At 40.5% G+C, this 27370-nt stretch overlaps 1 protein-coding gene across 1 annotated transcript; it reads right to left on the bottom strand.

Annotated features, from left to right (window-relative positions):
- Positions 1-219: 219 nt before the first annotated feature.
- Positions 220-27370, bottom strand: Srp72 (signal recognition particle 72). The gene is made up of 19 exons (XM_034508698.2): positions 27213-27370; positions 25732-25852; positions 23591-23714; positions 21990-22133; positions 21798-21909; positions 20576-20607; positions 18242-18366; positions 18091-18148; positions 14753-14884; positions 13613-13741; positions 12670-12742; positions 10994-11058; positions 9024-9119; positions 7295-7398; positions 7093-7170; positions 6291-6428; positions 2951-2988; positions 2073-2232; positions 220-1454 (listed from the first exon to the last, which is right to left on the bottom strand). Exons 1-19 carry the CDS (start codon positions 27319-27321, stop codon positions 1274-1276), a joined length of 2019 nt encoding a protein of 672 aa, XP_034364589.1. The 5' UTR covers positions 27322-27370; the 3' UTR covers positions 220-1273.

Below are 27370 nucleotides of genomic sequence, written 5' to 3'. Positions count from 1 at the left end.
AAGTTTAGAACACCAAGATTCTGTTGGTCAACTTAAAAACCCGTCCTTAAGCAAAGGAGATGTAATGGACTCCTAAGTGACAGTTATTCCTGCGGCAGGGTGTCCAGTCCTCTGGAGAGACACTGCAGACACCGATAGTGTTCAACAGAAAAGCAGCCCCATTTCTAATTCCATAGAGCAGGAGAGCCTTATAAAACCCACCGAAGAAGTTCCAATAAATAATGCTCAAACACAGCAGCACTTTTATTAACAAGAACAGAGTAATCTGATCACAGCAAATATAGGTGTGAAATAAATGATATCTCAGGTGACATAGATGAATACTAAACAAGGGGAGGCACCCATGTGTGTCTCACAACTGTTGAGTGTGGAAGTGGCCTGTTAGCAATGGAAGACAGGAGCAACATTTACACCACAGAATGACCGCAGACCAGGTCACTTTGAAAAAGGGAACGAAGGTCATGTCCCATAACCAGAAAGGGGAGCCATCTGATTATTAATCAGGCCAAATGCTCTTGGGAATTTCAATACTGCCTGATACTGTTTCCTCTTTGAGATAAAGAAGTCAAAGTTTATGTTCTTGATAGTGGCCATTAAGTGTTCTGATTGAGAAGCCTAAACCCATTCGCCCTCAGAACACCGGGTCTAAGAGTCAACTACTTGGAACACTGATACATTTTTTTGAGGTCTTCGGTGGAACTAAATCAGCATGTTAACATAATCTGAAAATGAAAACAACCAAGGTACAAAGCAGTCAGATGTGCACAAATACACACACACGGGGATGAGTCCCAGTTCCAGTAGCACAGGACAGAATCTATGGTTAAGATTATTTCAGACAGTGAGTCTTTCTGGCCACTCAGTTACTAAGATCCCTTTTCATCACATGATAGCTCTAAACACATCCTTGGAATGCTCAGAAGATTCCACTTTTAGCCTTGTAAGACATAATTTAAGGTGAGACTTGATAGGAACATGTATCTTCACACTAGTTGAAACAGGAGAGACACTTTCTATTTAAATCCCGGGAAACCTTAGCTAACGTGTCTTACGCTGCCATCTTCAGGCCCCTCTCTGTAAAGCTACTTGGTACAAGCAGGCCAAATTTGATCAGGCAGCCTGAGGAGGATGTCTTTCCATTTGAAGTGTAAGAAATCATTTCAGGAGTCTGGGGATGAGGAGGGAGCTCTGTGCTTCCTGCTGTGTTACCTTTATTATGTTCCTAACATCACTGACACTGGATTAAGAACAGCCTGCAACAAGTACACTGTCGTCACCAGCCACTTTTCCCTCCTTTCTTCTTCTTCTGTTGCTGTTTCTTTTTCGTTGCTGGGGCCCCTGCGGGTTTCTGGTGTCTTGGGGGTACGATGTTACTTGTAGAGGAAGATATCGTCGTCGCTGCACTGCCGGGTCTTGGGGAGGTGGGTGGGCTGCTCACAGTTTTACTGGCATCCCTGAAATCATCAAACCAGAAGGTTTTTAGTCATTTAGAAATGTAATATAGGAAAAGGTGTAAGCACGTACGCGCATGGATTTCACTTTCCACAACAGTGAATTTCCCACGTTTTCAGGATGAATGTGCCACACTGTATCCTCTGTACATGATTTTCTTGAATATTTTTAAACCATTTTATAGCTAAAGATGTAATATAATCCACATGCCAAATGTTTAAAGTTTAGAACATCAGCTTTAAATGACTTATAATTCTATGTAGAAATAGTTCACATTTTATTTAAATTAAATTCACATTTAAATGAGTCATTACTTAGTTTCTAAACTAAATGTAATTACTTGTTAGGCTGTTTCATGGTTTGTAAGACTAGCAGTTAAACCCAGGGCAAGAATTCCTTTACTGGGTCATCCCCACAGCTCCTACAATACTTTTTAACATTATAATCACATAATTTTAGTGCTTGCTATAAAATCAACAGTGTATTTTTTTCCTTTCACATACTGCAATCCTTATCAAGGCAGGAGGACTGTATTTCTCACACAGCATGTCAGGGAAGACTTGAGTCAACCTCCAGGATGAACTGCATTCTCAGACTACTGTCTTGCAGCCACAACTTACAGTTCAGAGGAGGCTCCTGCAGTCGCTCCCTGTGTTCCTTTTCCAATCTGGTCCTTCTTTTTACCCTTCTTTCTTCCTCTGTAGTAAGAGCGCTCTCGCATTGGTAGCCATCTTTCTGGATCCGGGGTGACTTTTGGGTCATAATTCTTAGGCAGTTTTCCTGGAAACAATTGATAAATGAGAAATGTACCTAGAACAGCTTAAAAATTGTCTAAATAATGTGTTCATGCATTGGAATAAATAACACAACAACTGAAGTTGGGAGGTGTGGCCTTATTGGAGGAGGTGCCTTGTTAGAGAAGTGAGTCACTGGGGAGGTGGAGCTCATGCCTGGCCAGAGCCAGGACCTCTTGCTGGCTGCCTAAGGAAGACAGTCTTCTAGCTGCCTTCAGAACAGGATGTACAACTCTTGGCTCCTCTAGCACCAAGTCTACCTGCATGATGCCATGTTTCCCACCGTAATGATAATGGACTAATCCTCTGAAACGGAAAGCCAGCCCCAATTAAATGTTTGCCTTTGTAAGAGCTGCCTTGGTCGTGGTCTCTTTATGGTTATGGAAACCCTAACAGACAGCAGCACTCTGAATTCAGACGAACTCTTAAGGGAACACTAATGTAATGAAAATGTTAGTTCCAGTCAAGATAAAAGGTAGTGTTTGAAAAGACCATAAGAGGAATAGCATTTTAGGTCCAGAGAGTTCTATTAGGCATAAACTATTTTTACTGTTGAAAAAGGAATCTAAAGCCAGGCATGGTGATGTACACTTGTGGTTTGAGCACTTGGGAAGCTGATGCAGGAGGACTGCCTTGAGTCTGAGGCCAGCCTGGGCTATCCCAACACCGAAATCTAACATGCATTTTTTTCTTCAAAGTCTCACCTTTCTTTTTCTTCTTCTTCTTTTTCAAATCTCCCTGTCTAAAAAGAAACAGAATCATTATCACTATTGAGATAATACACATTAAGTACAACATAAAACTCTTTACAATATAAATATTACCTATTCTCTGAGAAGAGCTATCATGCCTAAATTACCAAGATATCCTCTAAGTAGTGAGTAGTGTATGAAGTGCCTCAGAGTACCAGAGATCTACTAAAGTTACTCATACAAGCAGAAGCCAACCAGGCCTTAATGAGCCACGGTCTGGCAAGATTTTGAAAATCAAGAAGCTCTTTGCTGGAGAACATACACAGGTAATCCTTTAGGAGGACACAGAGATCAAAGTACACTGGTCATAGCCCTAGAAAGGAGAGGGACAGATGGGTGCAGGGACACTACTCACTTAATTTTGCACTTCTTCTTAAAGAGGGCCTCACTATGAAGCCCCAGCTGGCCTGAAACTCACTATGTACATCAGGCTGGCCTTGATTCGCTAAGTTGGGAGGCCTCCCAACTGCTAGGATTATAGGCATACCTAGCCTGGTTTTGTTTTCCCTTAAAAACATGTGTCAGGTAGCCAATGCTGGCCTTTAACTGATCCTTCTGCCTCTGTCCCCCACATACTGGTAGTACAGGCAAGTACCACCACACTTGGCTAACATGTAGAGAAGGCTGGCCTTGAGGTTGGGATGCTGCTACTTCATCCTCTAAGTATTCTACTATAGGCTGCTGACACCATGCCCAATTACTCTCTCTCTTTTCTCTAAAACCAAATTTATTTTGATGGTTCTAGGGATCAAAATCAAGGTGTCCTACAAACCAGGCAAGTGCTCTAAGACTGAACTACACCCCTAGCCTCATTTTTCAAATTTTGAACCTTACAAATTTGTTAATTTTTTAAATCAGTAAAGCAGTTTACTAAGTATATTGGCAAAAAAGAAAAAGCAGATACTTAGCAGGTACCAAGAAATCAAGAAAATATTTTAAAGTAACTATTAAGCATTCTGAGAGCTAGAAGACATCTCTTTGTATATGTCACATGTGATACAGCTAAGAACTATTAATCACTGAACTAAGGCTGAAGGTGACAAAAGTTTATTCCACAAGAATGAAGCATTGTGTCTTTGTGTTATCCAGACTGACAGCATTCTTCCAGCTGTTCTACCTGCTCTGCTCCCAGCAAATCCCACACGAAACCTCCATTCCAATTACTGTTTAAATGTATTTTTTTTCTGCTTAACTTTTTCTCCCTTTGGTCAATATCTAAGATAAACACAGCTTCAAAATATACTAAACCATTGCTATTTAATAGTATAAAGAACACTAATATTGTCTAATGAAATTAATGTGCTGGCAATTTGAAGCTCCAAAGTCAGTGTAAGTGTTCGTTCACTCATTTGGTGGGTTAATAAGGTACCTGCCGACCTGAGCTCGAACCATAGTAGAAAGAAAGAATGGACTCTACCTCCCCACCAGATTGTTGTGTGGCCTTTACAGAAGTACAGTGGCACAGGTGTGCCTCTCCACTAAATAAATAATGTAAGAAAGAAAAGGTCAGGGTAGATGGGCATGGTGGTACATGCCTTTAATCCCAGCACATAGAAGGAAGATCTCTGGGTTCAAAGCCAGCCTGGTCTACATGGTAATTTCTAGGCTATCCCGGGCAACATAAGGCCTTGTCTCAAAAAAAAAAAAAAAAAAAAAAAAAAGGAAAGTCAGTGTCCAGGTGGAAAAAGACATAATAAGCCAGGTGTCTGGTGAGTGACAGGAAACACTGGGTACCTTCTTCTGGCCTAACCCTGTATACACATATGGCATAAACATACACTTACACACAAAATCTTTAAAAGAAAGTCAATAATCATAATGATTAAGAAAAAATATAAAAGTATCTCAAAGGAAACAGCATTTTCAACAGCCATTCATTTATGTTAGAGAAAATATTAAATATTTAAATAGATGGTACTTTAAGAATTTACTTGAAATTTAGCTTTTTTTTTATTTTGGTGTTCTCCAAAAGCTTGAAATTTGAATCAGTTGAAGTGATGGATTATGGAACACTGTAGCATCTGAGGCTTCTTTTAAAAGGTATTTTTAAAAGATGAAAATTATAAAAGAAATGTTTGGTGTCTTCCATGCTCTGTTCATCCTGAACCAAAACAGAAATCTTACACATTTAACACCTTAAACATGAAGGTCTCTGAGTATTTCAGACGTCAATGTGTGAAAACAAGGAAGGAGCAGAATTTGACGTCCTGTGCATTAGAGAACTTGACTAATTTTCTCTCCAACCAGCAAACCATGTGAACTCTGGTTCAGAATTACTGAGGATGTACTAAATTTGTATTAGTATCTTAGGCACATGAAGGAGGATTCAGCCAGTCAATCCTAAGTTGTTGTTTTTCTGGGCATTAAGACATTCATTTTTAAGCCTAGCACTCAAAAGTGTGTGTGTGTGTGTGTGTTGCTTTTGGAATCCAAAAGAGGGTGTCAGATCCCACAGAGCTGGAGTTCAGAGGTGGTTGTGTAGCAGCCCACTATGGGTGCTCAGAGCCAAATTCAGGTCCCCTGGAAAATTACATACTATAGTTAACCACTGAGTCATCTCTCTGGCCTTTAATTCCATATTTTGTATAAAGAGAATGAAATTATTCACATTTTTTTGTGTGTGCATATGTAAATAGGAAGAGAAGATCAGCAAAGATCCACTGACTGTCTGAGGCTTGTTCTGATGTGACAGGACAGGTGGGGATGAGGAGGAAAAGGTGGAGGCAGCCATAGGGACAGCCCAGCTGGTAGGCTGTTTACTGCAAAAACACAAGGACCTGAGTCCACAGCCTTAGCAGGCACATAATAAAAGGTTTGGCTAAGTGGCAAACTTCTCTGTGCCCCTATATGCTAGGGAGGCAGAGGCAAGAGGATCCCCAGGGCTAGCAAGTCAACCAAACCAGCTGAATAGGTGAGCTTCAGTGGGAGACCCAGTCTCAGAAAGCGTGGAAAGTGACTCATGTCGTCCTTTGGCCTCTGCACACATATAAAAAGTGTACCTGAACACATGCACAGAAGATGAAAGATTTTATTCCTTATGAAAGTTTTGGTTTTATCTTTATACAGTCTCCTGTAGTTGAAGGAGGAGGAAGTAGCTGAGGCTAAGGAATTGGAATCTTGATCCCTCCTGGTATTCTAGTTTATGTGATGCTAGGGACTGAACTCAGAGCCTCCTGCATGTGAGGCTGGCATTCTACCAACTGAGCTATATCCCAACCCCATCAAGTTCTCTTACATAATTTCAAATCAACCTTAGAAAATGTTTACAGACTCTGAATTAGAAAACCATTACCCTTGTTCGTTCGGTTGATTATCTGCAGCGACCTTCCCACCCTTCTTCCGGATGTACGTAGCACCAGGAGAGTTTTCAAGAGCCTCGACATCTACTTTTAGAGACATACTATCCGATGAGGGCAGGTGTTTACTAAGACTGGAGGAAGACAGGAGTTTAGGAACACAACATACATTTGTATCTCGCAACACAACTTTGCTAACAAAAACTACTGTCTTCCCTGGATGGCCTTTATTAACAGCAGAAATACTCTGAATTCTCCTATAACAAGTCACACCAAATACACTGTATATCATTCATTCCTTAACTCAGTGATGTTGTTCCAGGTATTTCCCAACTATCAAGTGCACAGGCTGGCTAAGTGCAGCGGCTTTGACTGTAGGTTCTTAGCATCCTGTGGACAATTCAGGTCAGGGAACATGGCCTCATTTCTGTAGCACTTTGAACCCAAACTGATCAACCAGGATATTTAATTTTCTTCTTCGAGTCCAGGTTAGTCTCGAACTCACTATATAACCAAGGATGACCTAATTCTCCTGCTCCTGCCTCCCAAGTGCTAGGACTGCAGGAACATGCTACCATGCCCTGTCTGTGACTCTCATCCACATTGTTTGCGATGGGTATGTGACCCCCTCCCCTGCTTCATTACTATTTTTCAATCATACTGATACATAATTGTACATTTTGCTTTCACAAGGTGGAAGCAAGTCTATCAGTTAAAATTTCTAACAGAAACATTTCTGCATGAATCCAAGTGTTAGCAGGGCTCTGGCGCTCCAGGGAGCCGTACTACAGAGGATACGCTTTTGCTTTCTCTGGATCCACAAGTGAGTAAGCAGAAATGAGCTGAGCTAGGGTGTGAAGATCTTTTGAATTCTGTCTAAAAGAAGAAATAAAAAAGTTAATAAAAGTTTATAAAATCACCACTGAAATAAGCAAAGAAATACCCTCCCGCCCTCCCCCGGGAACAAGGTGTGGGCCCCACAGCGCTCTCCACAGCTTACTTCCACAGCTGCTCTAGGTCACTAACCGCCTCCTTCTTCCGTCCATATTTGAGCTTGAAGTTTGCAGCTTCTCTTATCAAGGACAAATGAGCAGGGGATTTGGGCTACAGGTTCAACAAAACAAAATAAAATAGCAACGTTTTAAGCTAAATATTCAGCCTGTCAGTGAAATCCTACTTACTAAAGGCCCTTTAAAATGGACCTGCTCACTAAATTCTACATCTTCATATGTGAAAGAACAAGCGGTCATCAGTTTATGGAACCAGACATAACCATTTCTATCTTGGTCCCCTAACAAAAAAACCAAGCTGGGAATGTAGGGCCAGTGGTGCACTTGCCTAGGAGGCTGACGGGCTCTGTCTCTAGCAACGGACCCCAACCACACAACAAATCAAATCTTAAAAGATATGGCACATTCTCAAACATTAATTCAACATAATATTTCCCAGGACACTGATGCCCTCCTATTGCTAAAAGTTAGTAACAGTGTAAATATAACACATTTGTATGTACAGTAAGGCTGATACTATGCAGAGACTGATACCAAAGACAACGAAGATGCTTCTGTTAGATAAGGCACAATACTCAACCCATACACTTCTCTTCTAGTAACCAGCCACCCACAGGCACTTAGCTCCTTACCAATAATGTACTATGCCATGACGTCTTGAGTGTGTGTATGCGTGCACATACACATATACAGATGCATGCGTGCACATACACATATACAGATGCATGCGTGCACATACACATATACAGATGCATGCGTGCACATACACATATACAGATGCATGCGTGCACATACACATATACAGATGCATGCGTGCACATACACATATACAGATGCATGCGTGCACATACACATATATAGATGCATGCGTGCACATACACATATACAGATGCATGCGTGCACATACACATATACAGATGCATGCGTGCACATACACATATACAGATGCATGCGTGCACACACATATATAGATGCATGCGTGCACATACACATATATAGATGCATGCGTGCACATACACATATACAGATGCATGCGTGCACATACACATATACAGATGCATGCGTGCACATACACATATACAGATGCATGCGTGCACATACACATATATAGATGCATGCGTGCACATACACATATACAGATGCATGCGTGCACATACACATATACAGATGCATGCGTGCACATACACATATACAGATGCATGCGTGCACATACACATATACAGATGCATGCGTGCACATACACATATACAGATGCATGCGTGCACATACACATATACAGATGCATGCGTGCACATACACATATACAGATGCATGCGTGCACATACACATATATAGATGCATGCGTGCACATACACATATACAGATGCATGCGTGCACATACACATATACAGATGCATGCGTGCACATACACATATACAGATGCATGCGTGCACACACATATATAGATGCATGCGTGCACATACACATATATAGATGCATGCGTGCACATACACATATATAGGAAAGAACTTCTAAAAATACAAATGAGCTTTTTTGTTTCACCTTGCAGCTGTTCCTTATGTATAACAATTTTATTTGGACCTGGGATACTTTATAAAAATTAATTTGATAGTCTAGTAGCTCAGAATATTTCAGTTCTCTGGAATTTTTGGTTCAGTAGAACATTTTATTATTGATGGAAAAAATATGCCCTTATAATACTTTGCTCCAGTCCTTTACCTGGTGGCTTTGATACCACTGGATAGCCTGTGTGAAGACGTCAATGGCACTGTCAATATCCTCCTCATGGCTGTACATGGTCACCAACGCGGACACCTGTACAGCGAAAGTGACACGAGCAAAGTGAATGAACAAGATTCTTCCTTCACTCTCAGAACATAGTTTTTTGTTTTTTAACCATACTTTTTAAAAAATTTATTTTATTTATGTGTACACTGTTGCTGTCTTCAGACACACCAGAAGAGGGCATTAGATCCCATTACAGATGGCTGTGAGCCACCATGTGGTTGCTGGGAATTGAAATGGGCTATCAGTGCTCTTCCATCTCTCCAGCACCTTCAGAACATAGTTTTTAAAAATTAAAACTACTAAGGAATGGATACAGAAGAATGGGGCTCTCTGCCAGTCCTAATTCCCCATAAATTTTATTCCTTTTAGAGAACAAAATTTCTAGAAATATTTATAAAAATATAGTCTTTTCCAAATAATGCATTTATCTATAATACAGACCTTCCTCTAAAGCAGTATCAGTTGGATAAGACCAAAACATGAGAAATAAGCATTTGATGCATTTATACAAACTACTGCTGGACAGTCAAGGGTCTGATGAAGAAGCTTCCAGCACAGCTGAACTGTGATGAGTTAGATACCCATGGTCTAAGCTGCAAAAAGCTTTCCTGGTGCATTTGTGGGGCAGCCAAAGGACAAGAAATAGAAAAAAGGTTGCATTTTAAAGAAGCCTTGGTATAACTGATGCAGTCTGGCCAAAGTAGTCAGAGAGAGACAGCACACATGATGGCTATCTTAGATGTTAGCTTCACACACCAGGAAGCAGGAACCTCAACTGAGGAAGTCTCCTATCAGACTGGCCTGTAGCTGGTCTGTGTGGCATTTTCTAATTGTTGACTGATGTGGGCAGAGCTAGCCCACTGTGAGTGGTGCCATCACTGGGCAAGTGTCCTGGACAACATAAACAAAGTGGAGCTGACTATGAGCCGGGAGCAAGCCAGTAAAGGTGTTCCACAGTCTGCTTCAGTTCTGGCTCCCAGACTTCTGTCAATCATGTATTAGACAAAAATTGTAAGTTGTAAGCCAAATGAATGAACTCTTGCCTTCCCAAAGTGGTTTTGAAGAGTATTTTATCATAGTAAGAGAAAGCTGATTAGGCCACGTAACCAGTGTCAGATTCTACGTTATTAAGAAGATGATAAAGGAGCACTCGCACAGTCTCTATGGCAATACAGTTCAGATGGAATGGATACAGTCTTTAAATAGTAAAAGGCCATATTTTTCAGTCATATAATGGTATAATTCTAATAAAAAAGAAAGACAAACAACGCCAGCATAAGCCTTAAACTATGAATGAAGAGAAAGCATGTGGAGATGCACCCATGTCCAGCTGTCAACAGCTGTGCTAGAGGAAAGAAACAGGAAAGCTAGCTCTTCTCTTTTACTGCCGAGGCAGTGAGTGCTGGAAAGACACTTTCACAGCGAGAGAAACCTGCAGAGTTTTGAGCTATATAAACCTGGCCCTTTGAGACAGGGTTTCTCTCTGTAGTTCTGGCTGGCCTTAAAACTCTGAGATCATCCTGCCTCTGCCATCTGAGTGCTGGGACTAAAGGCGTGTGCCATCATGCCTGGCTTAAACCTTCAATACCTGAATAAAGAACTACATTTATTGACCACTACTTTTAAGTTGTTTTAATAAAAACAACAACAAAAACCCCAAATAATAACAATGACATAAGCAATCTAGAAAAAAAAAGTTCCACATCTCGGTCTGTGATTGAGGCTACCTTTTCTGGACAATGTGGGGCCTAAATGGGCTGTAACTCACATGACTACCAGAGCACAGAATGACATGTATCCCAGACAGATAACTGTTGTTATCCTACCTTGTCTCACAGTAGGAAATAAGGACAAATGAAAGAGAACGTAAGGCAAGTGCAGACATGCAAACAGAAACTTACCATGCCTGGCTTGTGCTTTAATTCCTCTATGCTTCTCAGTATTAGACAAGCCTTGGAAATATTGCCTAAGAAGATTAACAAGAAAAGCAGCACCATTAGTGATTAAAGCATACTGTGAAAAAAAAAAAATACAAGAAACTTTACTCCCTATCACATTTCCTTGGGCACGAGATCATCAGTTCTATGTTTGCCCTATCTCTTCCTACTTAAGCTCTGGAAACAGTGGATAGATAGTGTGCCCACTGCTCATTTCTTAAGAGACTGACATGTAAAAATATCTTTTTTTTTTTTTTTTTTTTTTTTTTTTGCTATGTTTTGTGTGCTGTGTGGTGCATGAGCTAAGTATGTATGTGAGTGTCCCTGAGCATGGAGAAGATGTGGGGTGTCTTCCTCTTAGCCCCCTCCTCACTGTGGAGAGTCAGGGTCTCCCATTGTTTTGGCTAAGCTGTGGGGCTGGCACTCCTAGAACCTGTGTCTAAGGGTGGATTTCAGGTATGTACAGCCGTGGCCAGTGTTTCCTGTGAGTGTCAGGGATTCAAACTCAGCACTCCTTAGCACAGCTGGAGCTCTTTGGCCATGCACTGTCTTCAAGCCTGAAAGCATGTTTTCCTAAAGCTCACAGAGTTACTAATGGAAGAGCTGGTCTTGCAACTCCAGGCTATTGAGTGACATTTCTTCTTTTTCAGATGGCAACCTGAAGGAGGCAGGAGCCCCTCCCAAAAAGCCTTGGAATATACGTTACTATAGACTAGAGTCTAATGGAAAACTGGTGGTACAATTTTATGCTCACTGAAAACTTGAGTAACCCAAAGCTGTCACCTTTAATTCTCAACTCCGTTTCACTAAGGAGCCTCCCCCCTCCTCCCACTTCTTCTTTCTTACCATTTTTCCTAAATGCCAACTGTTCTTCTCATGAAATTTTTGTCTAAGCCACTGTGGCCAGCTCAAAGTTTCTGGACCATTTGCTACTACCAACTGAGAGCCTGAGCCATCTGATATCTATCTGTGAAGTCAAGTTCCATTCATCTGTGCTGTTCTACAGGCACATTAACTGTATCTACTACTGTAGAGAAACTGAAACTTTAAGTTTCTGAGACAGGAAACAAACTAGCCCAGATTAGCTTTGAGCTCAATCCTCCTGCCTCAGCCTTCAGAGAGCAGGGATTATAGTCATGTGCTCTATGCCAAGCTGTAAATTTCATTTAATTTTGATCAGTTTAAAATTCAAATAGATTCAAATAGATATTCAAGAAGATAGCAGCTAGCACACTAGACAACTCAATTCTAGATAACCAAGCTTATTTTTAAAAAATGTAGTTTTCCATTGCCCATCAAATGTATCACATCTCATCATTTCTGTACTTAGCAAGGTATAAAAAAAAAGGAAAAAGGAACCAACTATGATATACTGGGAAGTCCAAGCCAAAGGAACCCCTTTCTCACTCTGTACAATCTCTCTCTACATGAGACATCCTATAAGGTGCTTTGCAACAAATGGATCTCATGCTTGTATGGACCTTTAAGGCTTGAGAATCATTCTGACAACACAGGACCAACTCAAGGAAAGGGCCAACTTCTACTCAGTCTGTTGACGATCACACAGTCTAGCATTGTTTGAAACAACAGTTAAACTTCACCACTGAACAAAGAATTTAAAGTCAAATATTAATTAATACCTTGGGAAATTTTCAATTGTGCCATGGTAAGCTTGATTTCAGCTGCATTTTCTGGATGTTGATCACAAAATTCCTAAAATATTTTTTAGTTGTGGGTTAAAAACACATAAATTTGATTTATACAACTATAAGACATTATAATTATTTAGCTCAGCTATATAAGATTTTAAAGTTAGCTTAAAGAATTAAACTTCTGTTTTCAGGTCAAAATCTCCAACCCCTACCCCCTAGGACAAGGTTTCTCTGTGCAGTGCTGGCCTGAAACCCAAGAGAACCTCCTGCCTCTGGCTCCTCATAATTTGTGAGAGCTGGGATTAAAGGCGTGTGCCACCTTGGGAGACACGTTATTCCACACCAAGGCTTTACAGCAAGGTCTACACGCAGGTACAATGATGTCACATTCCCACAGAATCACTGATGGAGATGCTCCAGAACCCCCTTGTTTTAAAGAGACTCACTCACCTACTACCTTCTCACCAGGGTCTCTGCTAGGTAGCTTTCCCTCAGGATGGTCTTATTTTTATCCTGTCCATTTCCCCAGCTATCTAAACTCATGTAACACATAATGTAATGAGACAACTGGTCTGGGATCCTCAAAACCAAGTCAGTGCCTCCCTGACTGATGATGTGGACTAGGACGCACGGAGGAACTAACAGGTCACTGAAATGGGGGAGCACAGCTTGGTACTGCAAGCCTAAAGCTTGATCCTCTAACTCATGCTGAATGGATCTCTTAATGAAAAAGTATTCTTCAGAGTTCAAACAAATTAACATAATACAACATATAAAAAAAGTTCTAACTTAAAAGTCAACTAAGAATGACACTAGAATCTAGTGGTACACTACCTACTAGTCTGTGGGTTGTTCTAGCATAATGCACCAACAATAAAACAGCTGACAACTACCTGACACCTCATTAAGCATTCAAGTTTAATGTCTTTACCTGAAGCAGCTCTATTGCTTTCGTATGTTGCTTTTCACGACAGAGCTGGGCAGCTTGGATTAGCACAGGCAGGAGATGCTCAGGACTCTGGGACTGCAAGCTGGCAGCTATTTTTCGGCACTGATCTGCCTAAAAGATGCCATGTCTTTATTAATAAGTGTATTAATAAAGTTAAACATTAAGTAATCCAAAATAAAAGGACAGGGTAATCAGCTTGTAGAACAATAAGTGAAAAAAATGCAGAGGTTAAGTTTATAGCATCCATTTTATATCTTATTATTTTTATTTAGATTTATAGATTTATAATATACTGAATTTAGTGAATTTAAGAAAGTTCTAAAAGCAGTAAACAAAAGGCAAGCTCTAATCATTTGAATACCTAAATTCCAGATAAATGAAGTTTAGAATTTCTTCCTTAAAGCAATACAATGGAAAAAAAATCACAGAAATATACTTCTTGCTGAAATGAAACATGAAGAATCCTTGACTCAGCTCTAAATAGTAAGAACATTACTGCGTCTCATTGTGGACTAAAATCTTGTGCTCTAGAGTATACATTCAGAATCTAACTAGGATACAGATAAACAATTGACTCCCTTGGGCTGGAGAGATGACTCAGCAGTTAAGAGCACTGGCTGCTCTTCCAGAGGACCTGGATTCTAGGGGATCCAACAGTAGGCACACATGTGGTGCCCAGACACACATGCAAACAAAATACATAAAATAAAAAAAATAAAAAATAAAAAAAAAAAAAAAACTGAACCTTTTCACAGTTATAATTTGTGATACATCAAGTAAAATAAAAGTTGGATTTTAGCTCTGAATGGTGTCTTTAATGATTCCATTTTAATTCGGGAAGATTAGTAAGGAAGGTAATGAAAGGGCCGGATATACAGCTCAACAGTATGAACAAGGCTGAGGTCAAGCATCAGCACAGTGTAACTCAACAGGAACGTAAGAGGAGAAGGTGTCCTTTCTTACAGCTGTTAACACTCTTAAAGTTACTACTGCCATATGCTTGGAGAACTGGGAGAATTACTTAACAAAATTAGTAAGCCTAAAAAAGGAAATAAGACAAAACTCAGAGAGATCACACAAATCCCCACTGTGCCTAAGGTCAGCTGGAAACTAGAGACTTACCTGGTTTGTATACATGGCAAGTAAAGCTTTGTTAAACTCTATGGCTTGCAGCTGTCTCTTTGAGAGCTTAAACTCTACTCCTTCTGCATTGGTTAACTTCACTTTCTTCTTGGAGTCAAAGACATTTTGGTCCTGACAAAGAAAAGTCCACCCACCATTAGCAGGAATCTCTACTCATGCTTTTGTGGCTCTCCCAAGAGACCCTCCTTTCCACTCACTTATTTCAGATACACAGCAGGAAAGCTGGGGTACACTACTGGTTGGGGGCCTAAACTAACAAGACATGTCCACATTTGCCTTAAGTTTTGATGCACCCGTACCCAAACAAAATGTCTGCAATTCAAAGCTACTAGGACACATAGTTTTCCCAGTCCAGGTATGGCTATGAAAGGGCTGACATGACATTAGAGGGAAGAACAAGATTTTTGTTTTCTCTTCCTATTGTTGGTCTTTTGTTTTTAGTTTTTGGTTTTCGGACAGGACAGGGTTTCACTCTATAGCCCAGGGATTCTGGCCTGGAATTCCCAGCCGTTCCTGGTTTTGGCTGCTAAAGTGCTGAGGTTACAGGAGTGAACTATCTTGTCTGTTTGTTTGTTTTTTAAGGACTAAATCAGGACACCATAAACCCTAGTCACTTAAGACTACAAAGAATGTACCTGCAGTTTCTACAACCCATGCTGTTTAGAGTTTAGATACACAGTGAAGAAGGCAGCAATCTTGCTTGAATCCTGGCTAAGTAAACTATTTTTCTGAAACAGACACCCCATCATGGAAACCACTTTTAGCAGACAATATGCACGAAGCACAGTCACTATTTCCTTTCCTAAGATCTCTTTTCTCAACTAGGCAGAAACACAAGGAATCAATTTCTTAAACTTCTTGCAGGGCAACCACCGTCCTTTGCACTCTGAAAGCTCTAAGTTCAACCCCCACCAAGAGGGGGGTGAAGGGAAACCAAAATTATCCAGTAGCATGCATTTCTTAAGAAAGCAAGGCAACTAAGCCACAAAGCATTCTGAAGGTGAATAATTTACTTGCAAGCATGTTCTTATTTTTATTTTTTGAGACTGTCTTAGGTGGTTCTAGGGGGCTAAATAAAGATGGCCTTGAATTCTTAATCCTCCTGCCTCTCTCTCCCCAGTGCTGGGATTACAGGCGTGAACTACTCCTCAAATACTCATACTTTTGAACCAAATCTTCTACTGATTTACAGACTAAATTAAAAAATAAATCCTACTTAAAAAAAAAAAAAAAAACTGTATGCTTTAAACCAATTTGAAGCCAGAAGTAGTGGGGTGCTTCTGCAGTCCTTGACAGACAGGCTGTCAGAAGAAACCCTTGAATCCTGGAGCTAATGGGAGCCTGGGCTGGCAGAACAGGATCCTGACAAACACAGGCGTTTCCCAGTTAGTGCTCATGTATTACTTGTTATAAGTCAATTCTTTATGCACTCAGTGGAAGACTTTTCTCAAACTTTGTCACGACACTTTTTGAAAAAATTGTATTTTCAAGGTCTTCCATATGTTACTATCATTTAGTATAATCTTAAATTTTTTTGGTACCTATCTTTTACTCCCAAATCAAATTTTTCTTCATATGTAAAAATGCTGTTATTTAACCTTTAACTCTTCAAGATTTGGCTTAATTTTACCAAGTCAGAGACCTTTTGCCAAATATAGTAGTCAGGAAGTGTGAAGACAAGACATTTAATGTACATAATTATTTCCAACATCAGAAAGAGGTGAGTTGCCTACCACCCACCTCTACGGCAGGGTCTCACTCTATACTCCAGGTTCAGCTTCCTGAGTTCTGGGATTATAGGCCTGTACTACTAAGTCTTGCTTTTCAAGATGAGATTTTAAACTGTAATGATTTAAGAATTTTTATTTTATTATTTATTTATTTATTTTTGTTTTTTCGAGACAGGGTTTCTCTGTGTAGCCCTGGCTGTCCTAGAACTCACTCTGTAGACCAGGCTGGCCTTGAACTCAGAAATCTGCCTGCCTCTGCCTCCCAAGTGCTGGGACTAAAGGCGTGCGCCACCACCGCCCAGCAGAATTTTTATTTCTTAAGTATTACCTATTACCTGGAGTATTTTAAACATAAAGTAAAAAAATACTAATATGGAGCCAGGCATGATGGCATACTCTTTAATCCTAGCATTCAGTTTTAGGCCAGCCTAGTCTACACAGTAAGTTTCAGGATAACCAAAGAGAGACCCTGTCTCCCCCTGCCTCCCCCCCATCAAAGTACACTGAATAAAGTTCAATGTATAAATTATGTGGAGATGTATATTTAATATTTCCTAATTCTCTTCCCCACAACTGTATATCTGATAAAAAGCATTCATTCTGACAAAACATTTCAAAGTTAAGTACTTCTGTAAACTCTGGCGTCCATGCTTAGAAACTTACCCCATGCCACCATGCCACATCAGGAGACCTCCATCACACAGTGAGTACCAGGGACAACCTCTGGTGTCAGAAAATGGTATCTGAATCCATGTTCTAAATCTTCCTGGCAATGACCTCATACAAATGACTTCCTTTAGTCTCCTACACACTGAACACAAGGAGTACTACCCAAAAACGAACTGAGTATTTCAAAACTCCACATGGAACAGGGAAGACGGCTCAGTTAAGAGAACGCACAGCTTATTCAGTTCAAATCCTAGTATCCATATCGGGTAGCTCACAACCATCTACAATTCCAGCTCCAGTGTGATTGGACAATTCTGGCCTTCCTGGGCATGGACACACACATACATACGTGTAATTAAAATGAAACCTTTAAAAAGGAAAAATTGCATGGCATAGCATGAAAAACCAAGTATTAGTTGCTTCTCTTATTTATAATAACTTGATTTCAAATCTCAACTTGAACTGTTTTTTCCATCTAAGCCATGTTGCACTTGGTAATTAGTACCATAGTAATTTGATTAGCACAGCACTCTTAAGTTATAAGTACCTACAGCCACAGCGGTAATTTTTATAGAAGGTACAGGGGTAGGACAAACCATAGCACCTACCTATACCTTGCCCCTCCCCCCCCCAATTTAGACTCAGAAAAGGAATGTAAAACACTCATGTACTTATACACAGATTCTAAACTAGAAAGGTAAAACTTTATTAAAACCCAAGGCCTATAACTACAAAGTTTTATTACTTGAATAAACACGGCAGAAACACCAATATTAGGAATTGAAATACTCTCCACTATGATTTTGTAACACCTGAACTTTTCTTTGTCATGGAAAAAAAGAACACACCCTAGTATAAAGCTGGGATAATTATGTTCTCAGCATAAACCACTATGTAGAAATTCCAGAGAGTTCATACCTTATTAATGGTAATGATGTTATTTGCGATTACAGCAAGAAGTGCCACATCTGTTGGCCTGTGAACAAGCAATTGTTAATACCAAAACCACTTTAAACAACAGTCAATAAAAGCCTCATCCCCGAAAGAACGCTTCATTTTAACCACTCACTTCAGTTTTATTATCTGGTTGTAAAGCTGCAGCGCCTCCTCTATCCGACCCTGCAGCTGCATGATGTAAGCCATTTGGCCGTGAATGATGGCTAGTTCGGCCTGTGGGTCTTCCTCAGTCCCATCCTAAGTAGAAAAAGAAACACAGACTTATTTTTCTAAGTGATTTAGACATTTGAAATAGATACAATCCTAATGAACCATATAACTTCAGCAATCTTCCCTGAGCCTGAGCTGAGGATTGCCACTGTAGAGAACTGTTTATGGGACAATGGGAGGGAGAGGGTGAAAGAATATGGCTGCATACAGCGTAGTAGTCTGTAACATGGGTTTTTGATATTTTTCCCCAAATTCCTAAAAAGTTTTCTTGCAAAACATATTTTAAAAGAATGCTTCTTAGGACTGGAGAGATGGCTCAGTGTTGAGAGCACACCCTGCTCTTGTAGGGGCCTGAGTTCAGTTCCCAGGACTCATCTGGTATCTCACAACTGCATATTAACTATATTTCCAGGGAATCCAAAGCCCTTTTCTGGACTTGCTGGACATTTGCACTCACACACAGAGACAAACACATTAACATAATTAAAAGCAAAATAAATCTTAAGGGCTGGAGAGATGGCTCAATGGTTAAGAGTACTATCTACTCATCCAGAGGTCCTGAGTTCAATTCCCAGCACCACATGGTGGCTCACAACCATCTATAGTGGGATCTGCTGCCCTCTTCTGTCGTGGAGGAGTACATGGAAACAGAGTGCTCACATACATAAATCTTTAAAAGAAATAAAAAGTGCAATAGCATTACACATAAGTTCACTGCCTGGACTATACTTAAAGCAAGTAGCAGCTGGACTGTTGTCACAGACCTGTAATCCCAATCACAGGGATACTACTGAAGCAGGGAAACAAAGGTCAAACCCCTCCTGGGCTACAAAGCAAGTTCAAGTCCAGTACAGGAGACTTAGAGACAACCCCATCTCAAAGGGGGGGAAGGGGTTTCTGGGTATGTAGCTCATTGGTACAGTGCTGCCTAGCATGCATGAGAGCTCTAGGTTCAATCCCCAATACCTAAAACAAACAAACAAACAAACAAACAAACAGTAACAACATAAAAAATCAGACGTAGGTATCTTTCTTAATTGACGCTAGAGATGAAGCTAACGTGATTTATACAATGAAGAATTATTCTCCAATAGTAAGTATTCTACATTAGAAAGCTGTATTCTGCCGGGCGGTGGTGGCGCACGCCTTTAGTCCCAGCACTTGGGAGGCAGAGGCAGGCAGATTTCTGAGTTTGAGGCCAGCCTGGTCTACAGAGTGAGTTCTAGGACAGCCAGGGCTACACAGAGAAACCCTGTCTCAAAAAACCAAAAAAAAAAAAAAAAAAAAAAAAGAAGGCTATATTCTTTATGTGTATACATATTCATGTACAAGTGTACATGTGGAGGCCAGAAGACACCCTTGAATGCTGTTCCTTGGGTGTGATCTACTTTTTACTTTTTAAAAGATTTTATTTTTATTTATGTGTCTGTAGAGTACATACTATGTTTCTGTGAGCTAGAATTACAGATGGCTGTCAGCCGTCTGACCCTGGAGCTTGGGTCCTCTGGCAGAGCAGCAGGTGCTCCTTAACCTTTGAGCTGTCTTTCCAGCCCATCTACTTTCTCATTTGAGATGGACTCTCACTTTCTTGGAACCTGCTGATCAAGGTAGGCTGCAGGCTCTTGGGCTTACCTGTCTCCACCTCTGGAAGGCTGGGATTGTAAATGCAAGCAATTCATAATGTCCATGAACACAGCAAATCAAACCCATACCATTAGCTCACACAGCAAGCACTTTACAGAGCAAGCCATATCTCCCCAGCACGCAGTATGTGCTCTTTTCCTAACCTACACCAACCTGCTGAAGGTACGCTGGCTGGGTGGTATGAGATGCTTATTCCCAAACACATGATTCCATTTGTGTTTGAGAGAGAATATTAAGTATTTTTATGTAAGTTTAAAAATAAATATAATATTCAGTCACTATTATATAATATAAATATTTAACATATTTATTATATAATATAAATATTTAATATTATATTTAATATATAAATATAAAATTAAATAGCAAAAGAATCACAAGTGCAAAAAGATGCTTGTCTGATGCAAGTTATATAGAATGCACAGAGAGATTTGGTGAAGGCAAGTTCCTAAAGGAAATTAGTATGTGATTAGGTATGAACCAAATGCATGGTACCATCTATCCCATGAAGCTGAATAAAACTTCCTAAACTAGTATTAGTCAAAAGCATTAAATTTGTTTTTTTTTTTTTTTTTTTTTTTTTAATACGTACTGAATCTTCTGAAAATGAACGCCGACAAAGATCTAGAGGAGGAAAACAGTTTTAAAATTAGCATCATTGGGCATTTCCTATTCTCTTCACAGTTCCAAAAAGCAAAAAACTAGTCCTGAGCAGATTTCAAACAGTAACTGACATCTGTCCTTGGACCTATTTTTTTTTTTTTTTAAATTTTTAATTTTAGATGTGTGTTTGCCTGCATCTGGGTGTTACATATGGTTATTTGTACATATTGTTACATAAGCCACCTAGTGGGTGCTAGGAACCAAACCCGGGTTGTCTGAAAGAGCGGCCAATGCTCTTAACGGCTGAGCCATCTCTCAGGCCCATCACAGCTTTTTATGTGAGGACTGGACTCGCAGTGAATTCATTCAGGGCAAGCACTACTGACCACACTATTTCCCCAGCTCCCATGGACAATTATTAACAACACGGAAACTCATGCTATTTATAAGTTCTTGTTCTCCTAAATAGCCCTTCAATTGATCTGGATTTCTCCAGAAGACCTTGGCTGTCCTGAAATGGCCTCTGTAGACCTAGCAAGGGGTTAACTATTCCCCTAGCATCCTGTTTTTATATCAAAGTCTTTAAAGCATGAAATGCATGTAGAAACATGTTAAATGGGCTAAAATGTCCTTGAGTGGTACTATAAATATACGATTATATATATATATACACACACACACACACACACACACACACAAGAGTAGTATGTATTACTTAGGTAGAAATAATAGAATAACAATATGTATGGAATGGTTTTCTTTAAAAACTTTTAAAGTTTAAATTTATCACTTTGATTCTGTGCATGTGTACATGTGTATATATGCATGCTATGTCAGGTGGCAGCAAGAGGACGACCCAGCAGGTTTAGTGGAAGGGTCCTTGCTTGATGAGCTATTTCACTGGCCCATAAATGATTGTTTTTACATACTGTTTTGTCACAGAAAAATTATGCCAATTATTTTACATTTAGTATTCATATAGCCCACTCAAAGGCCTACTCTTTAAAATTAAACTTTGGAAACGTCTTTAATTCTTAAACAGATATGGAGATAGGGCCAATGGGAGACAGGCTAGATAAATGCTTCAAAATTCTCACTACTTCAGTAACTTTCACCAAAGAATTTTACAAATATCAAATGTAATTTTGGGACTGTCTAAACTTATATATCCCACACTATATTTATAGAAAGCATTAAAAAAAATTCCCAACCTTCAGCTTTTTGTAGAATTTTCATTGCCTGGGTCAGCTGGCCTTGCCCGATCAGTGCACACGCAGCGTTGTAACAGAGTTCGTGTGTGCCTTCTTGGAGACCCAAGTTCTCCTGCCACAGAGAGAGATGCCAGTCAGACAGTGAGTGTGAGTACTGTTCATGGCTGTCTGGGTCACGCACAGCATACTCACAGGAACCACTTTTTCCCAGTTGCTCTGAGCGGCAACGACCGCTGACAGGTTTGTTTTCCTCTCCTCGTCATAGTCATCCTGGGAGTTCCGGACAAGATCTCTGTACACAGCCAAGCACTCATCGTAGCGTTCCAGGCGGTACAGCTGAGGCCAAAGCAAGAGGTCAGAGGTGACTAACACTGTCTTGTTTTTCAGACCACACTAATGCTTTCTGGAACCACTAAGTAGGGAATGTTAAAACATAAGATGGGCAGGCCAAGCATTTATCTTTATATATTTTTAACTAGTTTTGTGTGCTAATACTTAGAAAAAAAGTTACTTGAGAAGAATCTATATTATAGTACATATTTAAAAGCTCTTTATTTTAGCTAAATGCCTAACGTTTGTGAAAGGAAATCTTTATATAGAAGTTTATGCTGTTACCTGAATTGCAATGAAAAAGAAAAAAAAAAAAAAAAAAAACAAAACATACAAAATGATTACTAAGTTACCAGTAAACAGAATAAAAAAATAAATGCTCCCCGAAGACTTAAATACCCTAGAAGTTCCCTGTCGTTTCTCAGCAATCAGACACTGCACATGATGATAGTAGTACCAGAGTACACACACAAAGTCAAGTCGTCCTTAAAGGACAGGAACGGGTGGGCATGATGGAACATGCCTTTAAACCCAGCACTCAAAAGACAGGCAGGCACATCTTTCTGAGTTCAATGCCAGCTTAATCTACACAGCAAATTTTAGGACAGCCAGAGTTATATAGTAAGACAGACCCTTTCTCAAAATATATAAACAAAAAGGACAGTAAAAGCTGGTACTCTGAATCAGTTAGTTCCCTATGTATGACTGAGACTGGTCTCCTTCCGTCGACTCCTGGAATTCACCCTAGAACCACCCAGATAACCCTCTGTCCCCTCATCATTGATAGCACTTTCAGATCAGGCTGAATTTTGTCTCGAATGCTTGAGAGGCTGGAGAGATAGCTCTGTGGTTAAGAATACTTGTTTGTTCCTGCAAAAGACCTGGGTTCAATTCCTAACACCTACATGGTGGTCCACAACCATCTGTAACTCCAGTTCTAGGGCATCTGATACCGTCTTTTGACCTCCATGGGCACTAAGCAAGCATGTGGTGTATATACTATAGATGCAAACAAAATACCCATACATATATAAAGTTAATAAATCTAATTTTAATACATTTCAAAAAAGTATATTTTCAAAGGGCATAGTTTTACGAATAAAATATATATAGTTCAGAAAAAGTTTCCCAAATCCCTATCTTTCATAATTGTCCTCTTTTAAACTTAGAACACTAGTTTAATATTGGAAATATTGTCTCAACTATATACATAGCTCACTGGCCTTTACCTTTCTAATCAAATATTATATGATGGCACTGAAGAAATCAGAGTTTATAGAATGAATACTCAATGCACAATTCTTTCGGTGAAGAGCAAGAATAGAGAACAGAGCCAAACCTCAAGAACTAGTTTGGTGGCTAATTTTGTGGAGCATCAAAATTTCCTCATTCCTGCTCCAAGTTAGGGATAGAACAATGTTTATTTGAGGTGACTGCCAACAGGTATTTAAAGCAGTAATTACCACTTGTCCATAAAGCTCCTTCAGTTTGTCTGTCTGCTGGTTGGCACTTTCTATCGTCTTCAAGGCATTCTCAATTCTGTTCAACCTGTACTCGCAATATGCCTTCTCAAAGGACAGAGAGTTACTGAAGGAAAACAAAACCAGATCTGATTATTATCTAATAACGTACATACAGCACTCTATATACTCCAGACTGCTTGTCTCTGCCACTTCGTGGACTCCTCTTTCCCACCCTTTATCCCCCCACCCGTTTCACCCCCTATAACTAGAGAGCTGAGAAAGAAGGATGGGGGGGGGAATCTGAATCTAATTTTTTTCTCTTTGTTTCTTCTTTGAACATGACTACTAACAAACCACAACCAACCCTCCCTGAAAGGCCAACAACTACCCATCCCCTACCCCCAGACAGGGTTCTAGCATTTATATACCCTCTGAAAAATCCCCAAAATTCCAAACATCATACAATCTTAGAAATTAGCTGCAGCTGGCAAAAAACATGCCTCTGTTACAGCACCCAACAAATATAATCAGCTGCTGTGGTCAGCCTACAGCAGCCCCACATCTCTACACCTGGGATTAAAACAAAAGCACATTCTTATATGTGTGTGTGTGTGTGTGTGTGTGTGTGTGTGTGTGTGTGTGAGAACTGTCACTGCATACATGCTAACTTCTTTAACTGTCACAACCATCTTTGTGACTTGCCTCCCAATCACACGCCTTAAAGCAGCACAGCGTGCACATCCTCATCCTCATTTGTTCTGTTTTCTTGACTTCTGACAAAGCTACGGGCATTCTGAAACAACTATTAAAGGAGGCAACCATGGAAGAGCTCAATACAAGACTGCCTTAGTTAGATACAGGGAACACTTAAATGGGCCACATTTTGAGACTGGGGATGTAATTCAGCTTGTCCAGTACATCCGAAGCCCTGGTTCTATGCCCAGCACCCTTCAACTGGACGGTGGTACATGTCTGTTATCTCAGCACTCAGGAAGTACAGGTAAAGATCAGAAAGCCGAGCTCTTCCTCACCTACCGAGGAGCTCGAGGCTAGTGTGGGAGACATGAGCTGCTGCCTTCAGAGAAGAAAGCTTTTTAAATCTACTTAATAAAATATATAATACTTGTTAACTTGTCATGAAGAAAATGATTAAGAAAAAAATAATTAGTAATAAAATATGATATCTATAAGTAACTGGAAAAGAACCAAGCAAGTAGTTATTTACTCCAGATTTAAAATTCACCTACATTTAATGTGATATTTAAAATTCATTTTAAAGTTTTGACCATAATCCCCTACCCAGAAATAACTTATCAAAGCAAATGTTAAAAAGTAACAATTCAGGAAGTTCACATTTTGTGAAATGATAAATGAGATTTAAAAAAAAAAATTCCATCAATAATTAAACAGAAACAACTCAAAGGTCTTGGCCTGAATAATTAATGGTCTGAGGGCCAGAAGTCAGGCCAAGTTCACCTTAAAGACTTCTATGGATGTAGATGTTTATGTGCTGTAAGTTTACACATGTCTAGTTGATAGATACATGATTGCTTTCTCCCTAGATCCTGCCTCCATGAACCATTACCAGCTCCCTCACCCCACCTTTGGAAACAAGAGTCTCAGTACATAGCCCAAGATGGCCTCATACTCGAAATTTTCCTTAGTCCCCCGCATGCTGGATTACAAGCACAGAAGGTATATGTAACCCTTTTCACATATACGTTCTTCAGTCTTTTCTGGTTTACCCCCTTCTTAGCAGTTCGACAGAAAGACAGCTCTGGAAACTGTGCACATCCCACCATTTAGGAGGCTGAAGTAGGACTGAACGTTTAAAACCAGCTTGGGCTACAGAGTGAGTTCCAGGCCAGTAAAGGATTAGATCCGGAACAAACAAACATACAAATACAAAACAATAAATCCCCAGGAAAACAGAAAACAGCAAACAAACAAACAAAAATTCTGAAATTCTTCTAACAGTCCAGTAGAACAGAACCAAGATGACTACTTTGTCTCCCAACTTCAGAAAGACCAATAATAAAGGAAAGAAAAGGAGGGCAAAGGTGAAGAGCAGAACGGAGCAATGGGTGAGGTGATAGCGCTGACCACAGTATTTCCAGTGACGGCGACTAAGAATCACTTACTTGGCTAACACTTTGGTGTGAGTATTGATGACATTCAAGGCTTCTTTGAAACTTCCATTCTGGATAAGGCAAACGACTTTACAGTGCAGGGCAGTTATATCATCCTTGTTGATCTGCAATACTAGAGAACCATTTTTAGGAAAGCCATTTTTAAATCCATTCCTCTTGCACACTTTTACTAAATAAAACCGGGAATACAGCTTATCTAACATATGTGAGGCCCTGAGTCTAATTTTCAGCACTGCAAAACAAACAAAAAATACAATGTAGACATGACTTATCTTTGGAGTGTTCCAAAGAAATAGTCAAAAATCTTCCTTTCCCATAAAGAGATCAAAGAGAGAGACAAATAACTCAGGCAGCCAAGGTTCAATGCTAACAGCATGTCAGTGTCCAAGTGACCAGGATCACGGTTCCCCTCGCTCCTAGTCGACCACAGGAATCCAGTCTCACTTTAGGAGTCGTCAAAGGAATTTCTAGAAATTAATAGGTAGGGCTGAAGTGACAGCCTGGGCTGAACTGCTACAGAGTGTTACACTGATACTGCAGGCACAGTGAAGGGCTAATGTTAACTCACGTAAGCTTGGCAGTCATCAAGTCTAACTAGTAGCTATTTTCCTTAATGCACTCCACTATCACTACTTTTATAGTAACTCAGGAACCCAAAGGTGCAAAGTGTATGTTACGGCGATATCCTTTCTGTAACTAGTGCTTTGTACAGCTGAATGGTTTGGTAGGTAGTTGCACTACCAAACCTAACATACAAAGGTGTGTCTACTGTACAGAATACAGCATGGCCATATTACAGGCATGTAGTGAAGAATAACTTATGGAATCTCATATAGAAGGCAACTAAAATTAGAAATTATGATTTATAGGGGCTAAAAACGCAGGTCAAAGTTTCCTTATGTTATTTTAAATGCTGGGGCACTCACGGGCTCTCTCTCTCTCTGGCTAAACACTATGGGGGAGACCTTGTACGTGGAAATGAATTAAGACCTGACATTCACACCCCTTCCCTTTCGAATCTGCAACGCTTCCACCTTGTCCGCAACAGCATGGATGGGATGCTACGTGTCAAGCAAGGCAGGTTCCTTCCCCTGCCCCAGCCCCAGTCAACAAGTTTCCTCCATGACACTGTCTTGATCGCTTCGCTCAAGATAAACCAAGAAAAGTCCGTCTGACACCTTTGCAAAATCCGGCAGCGGAGAAGACATCAAGAACAATTTGGAAGCGGTTCCGGGCGCCATGGTCTCTTTAAGTCCCCCCTCCCCCTCGCGGCGGGTCTCGCGGGGACTGAGGGAAGTACACGTGGCCCTAAGCGACCGAGCTCGGGCCGCCGGTGACCGTGGGGCAGCGACCCGCCCCCGGGCTTGGGGCCGAGCCTGGGGACGGAGCGATCCCCTCCGCGCTGTGCAGAGTCGCCGCGCGCTGGACCCAGGCGGCGTCCTCCCGACAGCCCGGGCCGCCCCGACACTTACTCTTGTTGACCGTCTTGAGGGCACGCGTGAAGTCGCTGTTCTGTCCATAACGGTTCACCTCACTCCACAGCGCAGGGACTGACACCCCACCGCTGCCGCCGCTCGCCATCTTGGAGGGGGAGGGGGTGGGGGACGAGTAGGGCGACCTCTGCCCCGGA

Source organism: Arvicanthis niloticus, chromosome 7, assembly GCF_011762505.2.
Source record: "Arvicanthis niloticus isolate mArvNil1 chromosome 7, mArvNil1.pat.X, whole genome shotgun sequence".
NCBI lineage: Eukaryota > Metazoa > Chordata > Mammalia > Rodentia > Muridae > Arvicanthis > Arvicanthis niloticus.
Note: the sequence above shows the minus strand (reverse complement) of the source record. Positions and strands in the feature narration are given on the sequence as shown.

Coding starts and splice junctions, on each gene's coding strand:
- Srp72 (XM_034508698.2), bottom strand. CDS start 27,321: ATGGCGAGCGGCGGCAGCGGTGGGGTGTCAGTCCCTGCGCTGTGGAGT. Junction 22,134..23,590: donor AGGAGCTTTATGGACAAGTG/GTAATTACTGCT, acceptor CTTTGGCCTCAG/CTGTACCGCCTGGAACGCTA. Junction 9,120..10,993: donor TAAAGCACAAGCCAGGCATG/GTAAGTTTCTGT, acceptor TTCGCTGTACAG/GTGTCCGCGTTGGTGACCAT.